The sequence below is a fragment of the Dromaius novaehollandiae genome, chromosome 3 (genome assembly GCF_036370855.1).
Source record: "Dromaius novaehollandiae isolate bDroNov1 chromosome 3, bDroNov1.hap1, whole genome shotgun sequence".
Taxonomy (NCBI): Eukaryota; Metazoa; Chordata; class Aves; order Casuariiformes; family Dromaiidae; genus Dromaius; species Dromaius novaehollandiae.
In genome coordinates this window covers 50,209,700-50,227,959 of record NC_088100.1, presented here as the reverse complement: position 1 = coordinate 50,227,959, position 18,260 = coordinate 50,209,700, and the positions used below count along the sequence as shown (strand labels likewise).

The window sequence follows — 18,260 nt, the reverse complement described above, 5'->3', positions numbered from 1 at the left end:
AGGGAGGGAGCCTTGCATCAAGGCAGATACTTTGCATAAGAGAGGAAAGGCCCATGGTCCTGCTGCAGTTGCCCATCGTCTATCGACGACTGCCTCTTCAGCTAAGCCACAAAGGACCAACCCCAAACAGCAAGCAGTCCCCGAGCACGGATACCTGAGGAGGAAAGCTCGGGGGCGGATGACTGGCTACCCCAAGAATGCTGTCTGAAAGCCAGGTTGCATTCAGGAGGCACACCAAAGTCAGGCGGTTGGGGATGACCATTTGGTGAGTCATCTGGATCTGAGCTAGCAGTGAATAGCTGGGTTGCCCTGTTCTGCACTGTGCTGCAGGGCAAGTTCAGTCATAATCATGAAGGCTTGAGCTGCTGTGTAACTCGGCTGGAATAAGTAAGCAGATTAATGGCCCAGACATAAACCATATCCTAGGCAGAAAACCACTGATTTTGACATACACAACACAATAACTTCACAGCCAGCACCATCACAAAATGTTCTGTGAGCAAAAGTGTAATGAGGCTGCTGATGGATGAAGTACTGACAGGTACAAATGCAATACAACACAAAGAACAATATTAAAACATAAATACCAATAGTTTTCTGAAAGTGCTGGTAAATCGGAATCTGTATCTCTCTGTTTCACAAAGGCCACATCCACATGAGTTTGGCCTCATACCCGAAAATACTCACTCTACTCACACAGAAGGCAGTAGTGATTACACAAACCTTTACTTATTCTGATTTCGAATTCGGAGGCACCTCCTTTTCAATGGTGGCTCCAGATCCTCTGGCCCTGTGCTGAGTATTGGTGTTGAGATAATGCACGGCGCTATAGCAGTCTTTTCTGCTGGTTTTGGCACAGGCTGGATCACGCAACCTGTCTTGGGTAGCATCCGCAAAGCATATGCATGGTCCTCGTCTGCTGGATTGTTAAGGTTCGGGTCTTGTTTGTCTCCTCCCACAAGGGGCTCTTCCCCGGTCTTCTTGCCAGCCTCTCCCTCGAGGTGACAGTTCGATGCGCAGTTGTTCTCCTTAACGGACTCCAGCTCGCTCACTGCCAGCTCCTCCGAGGGCTGAGGCTTTTTCAGCTCCGAGGGCGGCTCCGGGTTCTTGGAACCCTCCGTGCTCTTTGTGCCATTCACAATGACATTGCAAACTGCTGCACTAGTTTCTAGTCCTGAAGTGCTGGAGGCCAAGGAGACAGGACAGCAGTGTGCTGCGTCACCGCACGGCAATGGTTTTGAGTCAACTGGGCTGCAATTGTCCCTGCAGTCACTGCAGTTCCTTTTGTCTGAGTTACCAAAAGCCAAATTTACAACACTGTTAGGTTCACGTTCAACTTTCACTTGGGCATGTAAAGCCCTGTGGATGACATTGTGCAGCCTAGACCGGTGGCCTAGTGTTAGGTCTATCACACCGTCCTGCGGACCCTGTAGCACACTGGGGAAACCAAATTTACTGTTCACTGGACTACTAGGTCTGACAGTCAAGTCAACAACTTCATTTTTACTGTGCTCCTGAAGCACTTGAGCTTGATTTAAGGACTGGCCTGAGCAGCTCGGTGACGAGTCAGAGGATTTAGAAGATCCTTGCTTTGACTCTCGAGGGGATGAAGAGTTATTGGCTGGCTTCGCCCCAGGCGTCTCGCTGGAGGTGCTCGGAATGAAGTTCTCACCGTTGCTGGAGAAGCCGTTGGGAGGCTTGGAATCGTTGATGTGAGGGATGGGGATGGGAATTGGGATGGGGACAGGCAGTGGGACAATGACAGGATATGGCACTAACAGAGTCGGGGGTGGCACCAGCGGGGCGAGGGATGGCAATCCAAAGTTCATCATCTGCGGCATAGGCATAGGACCATTTGGCATCATGCTGACAGGGGGAAAGGGAAGGCTGGGCAAAGGAGCTCCAGGAGGGGGGGGTGGTAACAGGCCTGGCGGGTTCCCAGGCATGGTGGGTGTTGTGGGGGGATGGATATGAGGGGAGAGCATTGGCCTGTGCATGGGGCTGGAGGTGGGACCCATATTTCTGGGACCACCTGGTGGTGGACCAATTCCAGGAATCATTGGATTTGACAGAGGGCTGTTAGGATTTGAGGCATGGTGAGGTGGCCCACGAATAAATGGTGGACGGATTTGCTGCATAATTTGCTGTTCCATGAATATGGGCAGAGGAACTGGCCCACGGTTTGTCATTACCATGGGAGGACTGCGAGGTGGGACACCAATTGGAGGCACAATGCTAGCAGGTGGCTGGACAGAAACTGGTGGAATATTTGGATTCTCACTGATGGGAATAGGTTTGGGAACTGGCGTGGGGATTTTAGTGACAGAGCAGTTGGCAGTGTCAGATGGAGAGGCAGTGGTAGACGCTGATGGTCCAGGACCTTGAATTTGGCCAGCTGCAGACACTGGGGATGGGGCTTTTCTCCGAGCATCTGCTAGCGGTATATTCCAAGAATCTGGAGTCAGCAGCTGTACCCCAGTGCCTTCTGCTTTATTTTCGACTGGAGGATGTAATGTACTGCACAGTCCAGCTGGAAGATTGGCCTGTGTCTCTTTGTAGAAAATGTCCATTTTGTACTGATTGAGACATTTTGCACTGCAGAACTGAAGCCTTCTTTCCCCGTCCCCAAAATCCAGATACTCTTTTGTGTGTCTTATGTGCTTACACCAGTCACATACCTACAACACAGTAATAAAATCAAATCAGGTAAGAAAAGCAATCTTCTCTTCATAGCGTTATTTTAAAAGTCATTTTTCAGTTGCTTTCTAAATAATCAAGTTAGTTTTCTAGTAGGAAAGAACAAATAGTCACGTTTGTGAAAACTATGCTTATTGGCTCCAAAATATCAGTGAACTGAATTTAAAGAACCCAATTTAAAGGGCCACTCCCTTTTCATGTCTCCCATGATCTTAATTCTGCCTGGCACGGTGTATTATACAACCTATATCCATACCACAGAGAATAATCCTCAGCTGGTGCAAACTGTTATAACACATATATGTACATATGCTAAATCCGTATGAATATGGCTGTGATTACTCCTCAGTGGTAAGCTACACACACCTGTACCCTCTGAGATGCAATACTACACACTAACTATGGTAACAGAAAAAGGACCCACTGTGAAATGTGAAATGCAAACCATTACTGCTAAACAGAATCACACTAACATTTTATATTTTCTTAAAAGTATCAGATAATAAGCTGGAAAGGTATTTTAAAAAAGCATCGTTCTTCCTTCGCCCTTCATTCCAAGGAGAAACTTTGAAATAGTCAGGAGATTTGCATAAGGTTCAGATATTCCCAATTTGTGATGTTTCGACAAGTTGGAATTACTTCCTGAGCTGTTTGCCCACTCTAGTATACTAGTCACTTTGAATAAAACTTCTTGGCAAGCAAGGTCCTATTTAGCAACTTTTGAAATACTACAGCAAAAAAGTTTGCATTTGTTTGTTTGTTTCTCCCCTTTCCATTTCATCCTTTTCTGTGTTACTATCAGTGTGGTGAAGGCATAGCCAATTTTTTTTAAAGTGAGACTGCAGAACTAATTAAGCTGTGAAAGGTTTTCCCAGTTGTAAACCACTAGACACCAAAGTTCAAAAAATAGTCATTCTAGGCTTCAGAATCCATTACTTCAGAGAAATTATTGTGATTTCATTAACACATTAATTTTGCAACACCAACAGCTCTCACAGATGGTGAAGACATGATCTACAATTCAAATATGACTCTTGTTTGCACAAATGCCTTTCCTTCATATGGCATTTTAAACAAGAATTAATATGAGTAATCTTGCCATAGCTATAAACAGATAAACAGATGTCAGATTTTTCAGTGCCGTACTTTTTTGACAGAATTTTACACACACACAAAAACCATTTTTGTCATTTACACTAGTTCTCAAAATATTCCGTTGACAGAGATTTTTGGTGCTTTCTATCAGCATGTTGAGCCTATGACCATGTCAGAATACATCATGATATTGTTTGTTCTGCCTTTTCCAAATAGCCCGTATTAGCTTGCTTTGAAATGACTGTATCTTTTGTATGAAGAAAAGAATATGATTTTGAAAAGACTGCATTAAAAGGATAATTAATTTTAATAACTATTGGCCATATAAACAATTCAAAACAACATATGTCGGGCATCTGATTACCCATCTCATTTAACTCTCAGCTTTCCTTTAATATAAACAGTGGTGACATTTTTGAGTTTTCAGTAATATATCTTTAATATATATATTCACACACACACATACACTCCTATATGTTATGGCTATTAGACTGTTTATTTTAACTCTGCAACCTTCTGGTTATCCCTTTTGGTTACTATTTCGTTCTCTCTCCTGTCTCCACACCTCTTTCACACGCTCTCACACACACTATGTTTCTCTACCGTGAAGTTTTTATCCCAAGTGTTAAATCAAACTAAATAATTACTTGAGAAATAGCAACTACGAAGTCACCTCTGAAGTATGGAAATGTAGGAGCCAGATTTTAGCATGGGCACGTGGATACAGCACTACGGAGGATGCATCAGAGGGGCACCTGGCCCAGTGGTCTTTGCACTGCTCTATGCAGTCTGCGTTAGTGCAGGCTGATTTCCACCACAGTGGCCCACACAAGTAAGAAAAGGCACAGTGCCAGCGCTTGGCACCCACACTTCCCAGGGCCTGGGGGCTTTTATGGGCGTTGATCCTTTCCCTGCAGTAGGAAGTTCCCCGCTTCCTGCGGGAAGGAGCAGCAGCCTTCGCAAACACCACTGGAGCTGGGCAACTTGCTGCAGGTAGTGCAAACACACAGTCGTGGGTGCTGAACAATCCCAGGTATCTGGCATATCTACGGATTTTGCCACCCGCCTGGCAAGTCAATACAGCTCTATCACAGGATGAGCTGGTGGAAACACCATACCATTGACTTCCTGAAATTCCCTGGCTTGCCACAGTTTTCCAGGCAGACAAAAGGGGAACTTGTTTGTGAGTCTATGCTATAAAGTAATAAGCCACTGTTTACCTTGGTAAAGCTGCTGGATTTACCTAAATGTCACACAGAGCTCACTACTGCAGAGGCAAAATGCTATTTATATTGCCTGTATGGAATCAGGGGTAACCTGCTCCTTCAGCTGCTTGCAGGCTACGCTCTTACCCGAAGAGCTGTGCAAAGCAGCAAGGTGTCTCTGCAGGCACCCAAGAGCCCCCAGCCCGTGCCCTGGCTAGGACGAAGCCCACCGGGCTCCTTGCCCTGAGAAACAGTGTGCGTTTGCCAGGGAAAGACCCGGAGGAGGCCAGTCCCGGCAGAGGCTGGCCCAAGGGATGGGGCAGGACGCCAGGCTGCAGTTGCTTCCCTGATTTTGCCCTGGGATGGTGCAGCTAAGACTCACCCTTCCTTTAGGGCAAAGAAAACACACCGGCTCTACAGTTGCAAGCCTGGTGTCAAAGAAGCACCTGAGAAATAGGAGAGAGTAAAAACAGCCTCCTTAGCTTTTGAAGAAGGGCCCCCTCAGTGACTTTAATTAAAGAGACTGAAAGCAAAATACAGCAAAAAACTCGTGGCATCTTTTCTAATCATTTAATTTTATTAGTTATCAGCTGAAAAATTCACTGAAATACTTTAGTGTTTCATTGCTGTATTGATTTGTTTATCTCAAGTGGGCTCCTGTGTCACTTGCAGCTAAACAAATATTTTCTCTTGCCCGGTAAAATATTTAGAAATCCTGCTTAGAAATTCTCTGCTGATTTCTCCTGTTTTCAATAATTCACTGAAGTATAAGAAATTCTGAAGTCTGTCTGCTTCACTTACATATTGATCACAGACTATTCTGTATATTTTATCACTACATAAAATTAATTAAAGACACAGAAGTTAAAAGCAGTAATTCTGTTCCTCTGAACATCCTGGATGGACCAAATAGCTAATAATTATCTCATTGGTTTTGTGCAACATCCCAAAGTGTTAAAGTGAGCATCAGTGATAAATGTCTATCATCTATTACACTTATATATTCCATTATTTTTATGTGCACCTATCTATCTATTTATATAAACAGTAAGTCTATGCTGCTTATTTAAGATACAAATATAAAATGTAAGTGTCATATGCAGGTAATAAGATGCCTTAGAATATCATAGTAAAATGCAGGAAAACAGTCTCTACAATGAGGCAGAAATTAATGGAGGAGAGAAAATGTCACTTAAGAATTAATGAATCAAGTCTGTCTTACAGGATTGATCATTTAAGATGAGGTCAATGAATTTATGATACAAATGGCTATATCACTAGAGGTAATAAAATGGAGCAATATCATTCATTTTACTTCCAACTAATGACACACTCAGAGTAATTACAGATTTCTTCTAAAAGCCTACACTGATTATTTCAGATGTGATAGGTGAAACATATATATCTTTCAGTTCAATAAAACAACATTTTCTTATCTATAAAATATACAGTAAATGTCTTATTTTTTTAACTATTTGCATTCCATATAGAACATCATTTTTTTACAGGCAGCTCAAAATCTCTCTATTCATTCATCCCTTTTGCTTCTTTCTCCTGCCCTGTCATTTCCCTGTACTGTACAATGAAGAGAGGGGCTCAATTCTGGCAGAACATTTGTTAATGTAGAGTATTGGCTCCTGTAACGCCTACACATGGGGGTAGTTCCCCCGGCTTCAGTGGGACTAGTGAAGAGAGTTAATGCCGCAGGATCATGTTCTTAGGGTCTGACCCAGCACCCATGGAAAGCAATGAAAAGACTCCCCTTTGTCGCAATCAGCTTTGGATCTGGTGCTTAACGCCAGATTCTGCTCACCCTCAAACCAGCGTGAGCTTTGCCACTGACCTCAATCGGCGCAGACACACGGCCACGGGATTTCTGCAGGAACTGCGGCAGAAAATCCAGTAACAAAAGTTAACGAAAGGAATACACAGGAAAAAAAAAAGCTACAATGATTAGTTAGTTAACTTGTCAGACATTTGCTAACAAACATATGCAAAGAAACCATTTTGTACCTTTCTAAGCAAAAAGAAGGTGGCACTTTTAGCTTTGTGACCGACAAGTGAAGGAGGATCGTGAAAATTTCAGGGCTAAAGGGTCAGATCTTGCAGGGTGCTAATAGATCCCCTAAGCACCTTCATCTCCTTGGAAAATACTTGTTGTATCATTCCTAGGCAAACACACTTCACATCACAAATGCCAGAACATAAAACCTGAATGACAGAAAGATCAGAAATAAGATAACTGCATGTCTCATTCAGCTGTAACACAACAACCCTCAAGTAGATTAAATTTACCTAACTGGGGCATGTCCAATTCTAAACAACAGAATGAACATTTCCTTTAGTACATTTAATGTATTTATATTTTAGTGGCGGGTTGCCAGTGTGCTACTTATAAGCTCAATGTCTTGATATCATTCATCCGTTTTCCTGTGAAACATGCAGCAATCTACACCACCAGACTACTCAGAAGACACTGCATCAGCAGAAATATTACTCGCTCCTGATACGGGAAGACAGAGAAAGCCAGGACTGAGGGATCTTGTAACACTTGTATTTCTCTAGTACAAAGAGGAAGAAAAACTATTCCTGTTGGCATCCATACCTTTATTTTGATAGAAATGTCCAAAGTCGTGTCCAAACTTTGCCATGAGGTTACCCACACAGGCACAACAGACTTTCTGCTGAGCTTAAAAGGGCAGTGCTGGTGGCTTGAGGCATGCGTAATTAATACTTTAATCAGCTGTCAAATGCAGGTGCAAAGTTCATCCATTAGTGCAGTCCACCAATAACCTCTGAATGATAATCTAGTGTCAGATGCTATTTCATTAAGAAATATATTTGCTAACATCTCTGTCTGTGGAGGTATTTACATCAGCCTGAGAGAAACCAGGCAGGAGTAACAGGCAACCACCACCACTAAGTCTCTATGCCTTATACACAGCACTTTGGACTAGTATCAGCTCTCTTGTAAAGCTGAGTGAGAGGAAAGAAAGGGGTCACTAAGGCAAAGATAGTCCCTAAGATATAGCCCCCAAAGATAGTTTTCAGCTTCTCCAAAAACAGACAGTGAACAGCAGAGCCCCTGTCCTTGGTTGGGAGAACACACTGGTGGGACACCTTGCAGAAGCGAGGGCTGAATTAGATCCTGAGCATAAGGCTCTTATCTAGGATGCCAAAACACAGGGCTGAAGCTTATCAAAGCCTCCCTTGCTGAAATGAAATCCATGTATTGAACTTTGCTGTGTAGCTTCTACTCCCTTTTCGCACCATGGTATCCAACTGTTGTGTGTTCATATAGGCTCAGGCATATATTCTAGCTTCACGGACACCAGTGCGGATTTCCTGCTCCCGCCTGGCCCAGTCCCATCCAGCCTTTCCTCCTAGCCCAGACCGAGCCCCAGGCTCTTCCTTGCCATTTCCAACCTTGCCGCTCGCCTGGGATGTGCGAGGAGTGGAAACAGAGGCCTCCCACCGCAGCCCAAAAGCCACAAGGCAAGGAGGTAAAATCACCTGCCCTCTCACACGCACTCCTTCCTTGCAGCCAGAAGCGAACCTGACACACCAGCCATATGTTTTTCAGCAAGGCCTGAAGTGTTTGAAGCCTGCCAAACGCTGGATGCAGCAGTAATCTAGAAATTAGGAAGTGGCTTGAATTGCACATATAGAGGTTTCTAGTAAACATTCAGATGAGTCACCGGCGGTACTCACACACACCACCCAGTCACCCACTCGCTTTCCTGTGTGCAAATTACCCAGCCAATTACAAAACCAGCTGCCACCATGACACAGGAGCCACCAAGCTCAAGCAGAAAACACTGGGGAAGTACGGAGCACCCAGGCCCCCTTGGAAGGCTATGAGAAACATTCCCAGCAAGATACCAGGGAAGAATTCATTGTATCGGAAGGACAAAAACCCAGATCAGTGTGTCCTGAAGCTGTGGGGCTAGCATTTGTTGCCTAAGTATCTTTAAAGGGCAAAAGAGTGTAAAATCTCTCTCAGCTGCCCTAGCCAGCTCCCCCGGCTTGTTGTGAATGCCTGCTCCCTGCAGGCTTTTCTCCCAGACAGGGAGCCTGGCCATTTATTCATGACTAAGGCTTCTGTTTGGAGCAAGTTACCTAAAAAGTTCGGCAAGGTAATGCTGATGTCTAAACAAATCCCTTTGTAGACCCTGCCCACAATGCTACACCCCCCACACAGCTCTACCTCTGCATCCTATTGCATGATGTAGCACCCAGAAACTTTGGGGCAAGAGCCGTATCTTCAGTATAAATGTATTCAATGCTCGCGAGCGCAAAGGAGCCGCAGTCCCCAGTGGGGCTCTGGGTCAGTTTGACTCATGCTGAAAGTAATGAACGGCAACTCTGAAATCTGTCCTGACGCTGCACCCTCTGCCCTCCTCGCCTCACTGGAGGACTTGCTCACAGAGCTGCTCGAAGGGAGGCAAAGCCTCTGGCCGCGTTGGGAAGAGGCTGTAAACAAATATGCAGCAATTTGCTTGATATAAAGATCATTCCAGAGCACTAGAATTCCCTTTTAGCATCTTCTGACTCAGAAAAAAAAGATGAATATTAAGAAGCACAAGCAAGGCACCCTTTGATGCTGTTCAGGAAACTGAGCACGTGAAGATAGCAAGCATTAGGCTGTGCTGGGTCAGAGGGAGGAAGAGGAGGAAGAGGAGGTGAACATGTTCCACTCAGAGACAACGCAAAAGGCACACTCCTTTGAGAGGTTTGTAATAAGCAGCACAGCAGAACTGTAATTCATAATTTAAAGGCTTTTTTGTTTATCCTAATGCTGCTGTGCTTTTTCCAGTTAATTTAGCAGCTACAAAAGGTATTCAGCTGACAGCGCCCAGCCAGCAGCAGCACAACCCATCATGGCTCACCACGGCATCCCACATCTCCCTACCTGGTCCTGCTCTGAAAGGCAGCCCCAGGAGCTATTGAGTTTTAAGCTTTCTCCCAAGAGCGGTTTGGCAGCCCTGGGCACGGCTCACGCAAGAGCAGCAGTCGAGTCCCAGCTGCAGACCTACAGCACACTGCTGCCTGGAGGGCAGGGGCACCGGCACAGGGTCCCCGGCAAGGAGAAAGACTGTGGAAAGGGGGAGGCAGCTCATAGCCTCTACTTCCAAGACAACTGTAACCAAGCCCTCTGCCTCAGCTGTCCTTACTGGGAATTAATGCTCTTTCACTACCAAACCTCAAACAATGCTAGTAACAGGCCTAATCCAAAGTGGTGGCTCCAAGCAGTCATCCAGGCTTGATCACCATTTTCAACATGCTTATTGCAAGATGTTGAGCATGTTTACTGTGGCAGGATTTGCCTGCCCAAGATGGCTTGTGATAATTTTTTATAATGATTGTTCCACTTGAATAGAATGATTATTATAAAAAAAAAAATCATTCCAGCTGAAACCTGCTGTGAAGGAACCCCGAGGCAGGCTCTAACACGCTCTGAATGTGGTTGTAATATAGCTCGTAGCAATGCTAGGTGTGAATGCAAACAGATTTTTATAATGTTTGTAGCTCTGTGCAAAAACAGTTTACAAAACAGAATACTGCAGTTGCCTACAACTTAAAACTGTCCTGTGACAAATTTAGTCTTTCTTTCAATCTATCAGTTTAAAAGAGAACAAAACTTGCTTGCTTGCTTTTCCTTTTGATGACATAACCTTCCTAAACTTCTTTCCCTCCTGAAAATCTTTACCACAGTTTTCTGAGGCATGAATACTGACTTTATGTCATTTAAATGCAAGACCCACTCTGTCTCCATTTTTCATTTTAATTATGCAAAAGTCTAAGCTACATGAAGCATAAGGAGAAAATAGAGCTATTTGGTAATTAATGGCTAATGATAAATTGATTTCATTTTGGAATCATTGCAGTTGTCATCTGTGGTATTTAAGACATAGTCTTTTCAAAGCCCTTGTTTTCCTTTGTTTCGGGGGACTTTTTAATTTTCCCAGTCAAAAGCAATGAATGTAAGTTATGCTAATGCCCAGTGCACTTCTAGTTTGCTTCTTATTTCATCAGAATGGCTGCATATTTGATTTTGTATATAAACAGCTGAGCTCCATGTTTTCAACTTCAGTCTGAGGCTTTGAAACCACAGTAAGAACTTTGGATCTGAAATCTCTGGTGAAGCCCACAATATGGTGGGTGAAACTTCAGGGAAAATGAGTGTAGTGTGAAGCGGGATTTGCCAAGAGGGAAGTTCTTCTCCCCAGAAACCTTTCTGTCTAAAATAACACGGAATGGAACAATAATAGCATGTAAACCTTAAAATCCTTAATGTGGGGTCTTTACACTTCTACCATATAAAAGTTGATTACAGGGCACATCCTTACTGCTGTTTCAGTACTGGCTGAGGCTATCATTCCAACAGCGACATAAATCCTAAATAAAATTAATATGCTGCATAAGATGAAATGATGGCTACAGCAGGAGAGGCGAGGGGTTGAAATGCTGTCAGCAGGACAGACAGTTTGGCAGACAGAGTGACCTAGTGCTGGAAAGCAACTCCAGCACAGAAGGCCCTCGAAGATAAGTGATGCTCTGCGGCAAGCTTCGCAAAGCAGATACAATGCACATCAACCCCTTTGCGTCCTCCTCCAGTCACCACCTTCCCGTTAAAACAAAAGTTGTCGGGGGTTGTTTACACTTCATGCGGGAAGATTTTTAGCTTGGGTTCTTGGTCTTTGCTAGAAGACAAACCAAGAAGATAATGCCAATCAAAAATCAAGACTAGCATGGTACAGCGTTCCACACATACACACATGGTGCAGAGTTCGTTCTGGTAAATGAAGTAGCTCCATTATAATCCACAGGAGCTCTCTGGGTTCACACCAGGGCCTACAACCTGTGCTACGTGTGAACACAACAGCAGCTGTATTGGCCAGACCCAGCTTCCATCTGCGCCGGGTCCTGGACCCTACCTGGACAGTAAGCAGATGCCTAGGGAGCAGTAGGAACACAGCAAACATATGTTCCCATTTACTGGACTATACATGTACAGAACTGAAACCTATAAATACACAATAAAAGGAAATTCCTCCTGTATCTTCACAGGGCTACTAGTAGGCACTAGTACTTAATATTTACTGCTTAGAAAGACAAGTTACATATAAACTGCTCATGAAGAGATGCTAAAAAGGGAATTTGCTCTGACAGCCATGCCTATGATGCTGATGCCTATCTGCAAGGAATCACATCAAGACTAGCATTTTCCAAAGTGCCTGAAGAACTTCTAAGCCTGAAAACCCTTTTCAAAGGTAATACAGGCCCTTAAAAACCTGTGTCCCACTGCAAGTTGACTGGTCTTTGAGCAAAACTACGTCATGCAAGAGACTGTGGGGCAGAGCTAACCCCAGTTCATGCCATCACGTCTGCATGGCTTGTCAGACCGCTGCCACAGATCTGAAAGGAGTATAACAGCATTTGCATAGTGTTGCAACCACCCTAAAAGGCCAAGAGGCAGTTCCTTTTCCAGACTTAACGTGGTCTGATAGTAGACTGTTCAAGTGTGTCTGGTGTCTGCTTCTTAGTGAGCCCAGGTCATGGGTGGGTTTGATGGAGTCTGCAGACATCTACACCATGCTCCTCATCACCCTGAGCTTTAGGGTGACTGTGGGAGAAGCCAGCTCAGCAGACCAGAGGCACAGACACATTTGCTAGCCAAGCAAGCCGTTTGATTCATTTGATGAGTGCATTGGTCAGCTTAAGCTCTGACACCTGATCTCCAAGCCACAACTTTCCCTGATGTGTGCTTTTAAACTTCCCCATGTCATGAAATATTCTGGGGAAAAGCTGCACAGCTGCAAACACCTAGATTGAATAGGTGGAGCTGGGAGTCTTGATGAACTACAGTATGCACCTTTCAACAACAGGTGATTTTCCTTTATGGTCTTCCAGCTGTTAGTGCCATAATGAGAGCTTTGTTTCTTCATAAAGATGACAAGAATGTACCTCCTCAACCTGCTGGCTCAAAAGCCTTTCAAAGTATCAGCAGTGAGAAGCACTGTAAACACCTTGTGAGCAGGACAAGAGTTGTCAGTTTTGAAAATTCAGGAAACCAAAAGAAAGGAAACAAAGCTAACAGCTGGAAAAACATTTCTGGGCCTTAGAAGTACTTCTTCACAGTATCCAATGCCTGCCAACAGCTTGGGGCAGCAGGGCAAGGTTGCACTAGGGAATTCCCCACCACCACCCCTTTCCTCTCCTTAAAGAGCAGGAATGCATCCCTTTCCTCATGAGGAAGGTTACCTACATATTGCTGGAAAACCTTCTGCACAGTTTACATCTCCAAATGCTCCATTACAGGAGATCGCTGAGCAGCTTCTCTGTCACTGGGGCACACAGGCTGTGGGGACCCATGTGCGCCCCGCTTGAGAGCAGCTGCTAGGGCCCATGCGAGGGCAAGACAACTGGGCTTGCAGTGGTGGTGCTCCAGGAGCTGCAGGCGCTTACGCACGGGCTGCAAGGGCTTCCCAGCTGCTATTTGCAATGGCAGGACTAAGTATCAACTGCAGACGGCTTCTTCTGCAGACCAGCTGTCAACCAGTGGGTTGAGGAAATAAGGTCTGTATGTGCGATGCTTTCCACTATTCCCTGCATCGAGCCCCAGTAATCAGAAAAAGAAAGGGAAATTGAGAGCAATTAACACTGTAAACAGTTATATCAAGTTCTTTGGGGAACGAGGAATGCTGTTAAATATGGGAAAACTTAGAGGCAAAAGAGCACTTTACAACCCCCAAATAGTATCTTATTTACTAAGTGACCAAAATCTCCCTAAATAAGAAATCTTCATGCTTAACAACCTTATGGTACTAAATCTGTGCATAACTTCAGAAGCCAGATATAGATTTGTAATCTATAGTTAACTCACTTCTCTATTCAGCACCTGAAAAAACACGTTCACCCTCCTTTTCTCAAGAGAAGTTTATTCTGGTCATATAGCAATAACATTGTGAGATGAAAAATAACCCATGTGGCTCATCAGTCTAGAATTTATGTCTAGTAATATCTTATATGTATTTTTTCTCCAATATATTTTCTTTTTAATATTCAAGAGAATATAAAAATAACAATAAAAACCCCTCCATTATGTTTCCAGTGGCTCATAAGATGGTTGACAGGACTATAAATGTAATAATAAGGTGGTTTGAGGGGCAGGTTAATGTTTTTTGCTCACACATGATGCTTTTAGCCTAAGGCATTGCTTCAGGCCAATATCACTTCACCTGGGCCAAAATCACCACTGAACACCCATTAAATCACTCAGACTTAAACATAATATTACTGGGTCCAGAGAATATTAGCATAATCCAGATTTGAAATATCACTAGTCCACAGAATAGTAAATAGGAATGCAATCTGAAACCTTGAGGAACCTTTATTTACCAGTAATGAAGAGCTCTAAGACCAATTCCTCCTCTCACATATTCCATTTTTCAGTGGTGTAACTAGCACTTTTTTGTGTTGTTTTTTCCAATTTACACTGTACAAGCAGGTAGCTTACGGAATAGAAGTCTCTGGGTACTTTGGACTATACATATATTTTTTCCACCTACCTATCTATCCAGGTCAGGGATCTTCAGACCTTATTATTACATGTTAATCTTTATGATGCAATAATATTTACAGGTCAGGACTTGTTATGCTCTGCACTATAAAATATGTATCGCCATAGGATGGGCTGCAATGGAACTGGATGGATCTCTCAGTCTACATGGTGCGGCCCACCCCCACATGCACATTTTCCCCACCATTCCCAAACATCTAACATCCTTGAGGGACTGCATCAGTTGCTTACTTGGAAAAACAGTGTTGGCGAAAGATTGACTTCACTGTTACTAAAAATGGATAAGACAAATCAAAACTTTTCAAGAAGAGCTTTGTTGGGTTTAGTCTATAGAGCTTTGAAGGGAGTCAGAATTGGTCCAGATTTGATTGCTTTTGATTCACAGTTTGAGAATTATTGATCTTTGTACTAATAATGGCACGTGCCACCCTGCATCCCAGAAAACATTCAGTTTAAAAGCACTTCTCCTTCTGGAAGCCACATTTGATTAGAATAACTGGGGCCAGATCTAAAATCTGCTTGGATCAAGGAAAAGTTTGTCACATCAGTCACTTACAGACCAGAAGCGAGATGTGTCACATCTCTTGCAGATTGGGCATGGCCAGTGGAATACCTTTTCCCATTTTCTCCAGGGCTGGGGGCTAGAGAAGATGAAGCCAAGTAAAGAAATTACTGTCTCACACAGGGGCAGCACTCTGCATTCATCTATTTTCTCTTGCTCTGAGGCACTGATCCTGGCTGAAACTCAGAGTCTGTTAGTACAGCCCCAGCTGCCCTTCCCCTTCTATTAGCACAAAATCACCAGTTGAGAGAGGCTTATTCTGACCCACTGGGCACTTCCAGAATGAACTGTTTATTCCATATGGAGCAGGTAAGATTGAAAGGAAAAGAAGGGATGGGGAATGCACCAGTCTGCACACCCTGCAATTAGAAAAGAGACTAGGAAAAGGGAAGGGAAGGGAAGGGAAGGGAAGGGAAGGGAAGGGAAGGGAAGGGGAACTGAAGCTTTACTCTGTCTCTGGTGGGTAGGTTTTACCATGACTATTATGGTTGCTAGCTATCTTAAACCACCATTTTTCAGGATTTTAGCCTTAAAAGTAGTAAACAAGAAGTTTTGAAGGTCTGAAACCACAGCCTAGAGCCAAACATATGGTGGATTAACGTGTGTGAAAACTTCCTTGGCTGTTTCTGGTCATGCCCCTCTTGTTTTACTAAGAGCGTTCCTGCTGTGAAGCTGGGCTTCCTCTGACAGGACCTGCTGGGCCTGACAGTGGCAAGCAGCAGTGAGCTTCATTGGTGACCTAAGGCTGATGGGAGGAAGGCTACCCCCTTACTGTACCGCACTGCCCACTACAGTACCTTTGTCAAGCCTGAAATATTTGCTGGTTCTCAAGTGATGGAAAATACACCTTCTTCCTCGGTGATTCACACACACTTCTTTCTAAGCAGGTATGCATGTGGAATCTGACAAAAAATTCCACTAGCTCTTTTCTATTCAAATGAAAAGAGAGACTATTTCTTGTTTATCTCTCTGTTTAGGAAAGTTTGTTTAGCATGGGGGCACACCTGACATAGGGCTATTTACATAATGTCAGAGAAAGGGTCAAATCTATTCTTAGTTATACTGGGATGAATCTGGGATAACTCCACTGAAGGCAGTGTTGTTTTTCCAATTTGAACCATGTAACTGAGAGTTGAATTTGGCACAAAGTATTAATTTCTCACCATGTAGGGTGCATTACAACATAAGGCACCAGACACATTATTCAGTAAAGAATTACAGGAAACCCTTTAGTAATGCCTTATGTTACTGTAGATGGCACTCATTCCTTGTCCGTATGTATTATGCACACTGCAACTGCATAGATTTTATTATGTAAATGCATCATGACAAATGCTTTCATACTTACAAGATCATGCAGATGATTTTCTCATTGCATGACATAAGCAACAAAGTAGCTATGTGGAAGCTGCACATCAAGACAAAAGAAATCAACATATTTAAACCCTCACCTGCAAGTGTACTGCAAGCAAAGCTCAAAAGTGCTATGCATTTTTAACTCCTCCTCAAAAAGGACCACTTCTTCATTTCTCCTTCCCTGGGTCTTTCCACAAAATTCCTTTTGACAGCAATTGTCATTTCACAGGGTAGTATAAAACCAGAACTATTCCTTATCAAACCAACTGTGACCTGGCTGGCAAAAGGAAGATGAGTAGCTATTGCATACAAAGACTCCTAACCACTTACTTATTCAACACAACTGAAATGTTTGCTTTTTTTCAATAGCTTATTTATTTATCTATTTTAACATACAATCTGGGTCAAGCACTCCTCCTTCAGTGACTTACAGAAGTAAAAGAAGGAAGGTTATATAGTTTGGGTGCTGAGTTGGGACTCACAGGTTGGCATTTAAGTCATTCTCTCCAAACACAAAATTCCTGAGTAACTTTGGACAAGGGGAAGGGTAGGGAGTGAAATAATTCAGACGACCTAATTTTAGGTACCTACTTTGATTGCCCAGCTCAGAAGGTTTGTGGACGGAGGTAGATGTCTCTGGAGGGCAGTTCGCAGGAGGAACCTAACTAGGAGGCTCTGAATTGGCAGCCTCTCAGCAGCCTTTCTCTTTCAGTTGATCACAGAGGGAGCAAAGGGAGACTAAGCTCGGTCAAGTGCCTAGAGCTCAGAGGTTTATATATTCTGTATTTTCACTCTGTATCTTTGATCTCCCTTTTAAAATGGGAAGAAGGCTTCCCCTTGTCTGGCTTGTCTACTTAGAGCATGAGCTTTTTGAAATGGAAATCACGTTTTCTTAAAAGTGTGTACAGTATCCAGTACAATCAGGTCACAAATACAGCTGGTGGCCTTCAGCACTACCTTCATATGAAAAAATCCCAGTATTACTAGGGGGCCCTCTTTCCACTCTCTGTGACTCTGCAATCACTAAGGGTTTTGCCCAAGCCCAGGATTTAGGATTTGGTCCTCTATGGCTCGGTACACATGTGCATACTTGAACACTTGTACACCCCTTGTTACAAGAAACGTTATGTGGAATGGCTTGTTGCAGGATGCAATAAAGTAATGGGGGAAAGGAAGATGGAGTTAAGTAGAGCATATTTACTAGCAGACATGGTGGAGAATATTGACTGTTCTTCACATCTACCAGGCCCATCACATTGTGATATAGGAAGAGAGATGACGGGGAGGTGGGGACATGCTAGTTAACCTCAGGCACTTGTCTAAGCACAATGAGAGATCTGAGGTATGTGCGAGGGTTGAAATTCCATTATAGGTTTTAAATAATTAAACACTACATGTTTGGAAGCTCATTCCTTCCTATTACTTTTTAAATAATTAATCTGTATTTACATCTATTGAACTTCATGGAGCTCTACACATAACAAATTTGAGTCAAGCTGCAGGAGGGAGATTTTCCTGTCTGACAGCATTACAAATGTTTTTTATTGTATACAGTAACTTCAGCTATGTGGGATCAGTCAAAATCCAGTTCAACTAGATGCTGTAGATCACAGACACATGTGTAAGGGGTTTTCTATCAAATTATTCACAAGTAATCAAAACACTAAGAGAAGCTGTAAATCCCCAGAGAAAAAAATGTGCTTCTAACATCTTAGAATAGCAAAAAGTGATTCAAGTTAGAAGTGAGTAAACAAAAAAAGCC

General features: G+C 43.5%; 1 protein-coding gene across 3 annotated transcripts in view; it reads right to left on the bottom strand.

Moving 5' to 3' along the window:
* Positions 1-18,260, bottom strand: part of SOBP (sine oculis binding protein homolog) — a 118,945-nt gene that overhangs the window by 15,209 nt on the left and 85,476 nt on the right. For 2 of the 3 annotated variants that reach the window (XM_026119909.2, XM_026119908.2), the window contains one exon: positions 724-2,678. In XM_026119909.2, the coding sequence (XP_025975694.1) occupies positions 726-2,678 (1,953 nt within the window). In that variant the 3' untranslated portion in view covers positions 724-725. Of the gene's footprint in view, positions 1-723; positions 2,679-6,840; positions 6,883-18,260 lie in introns of all 3 variants that reach the window. The other variant, XM_026119907.2, reaches the window with a different exon arrangement.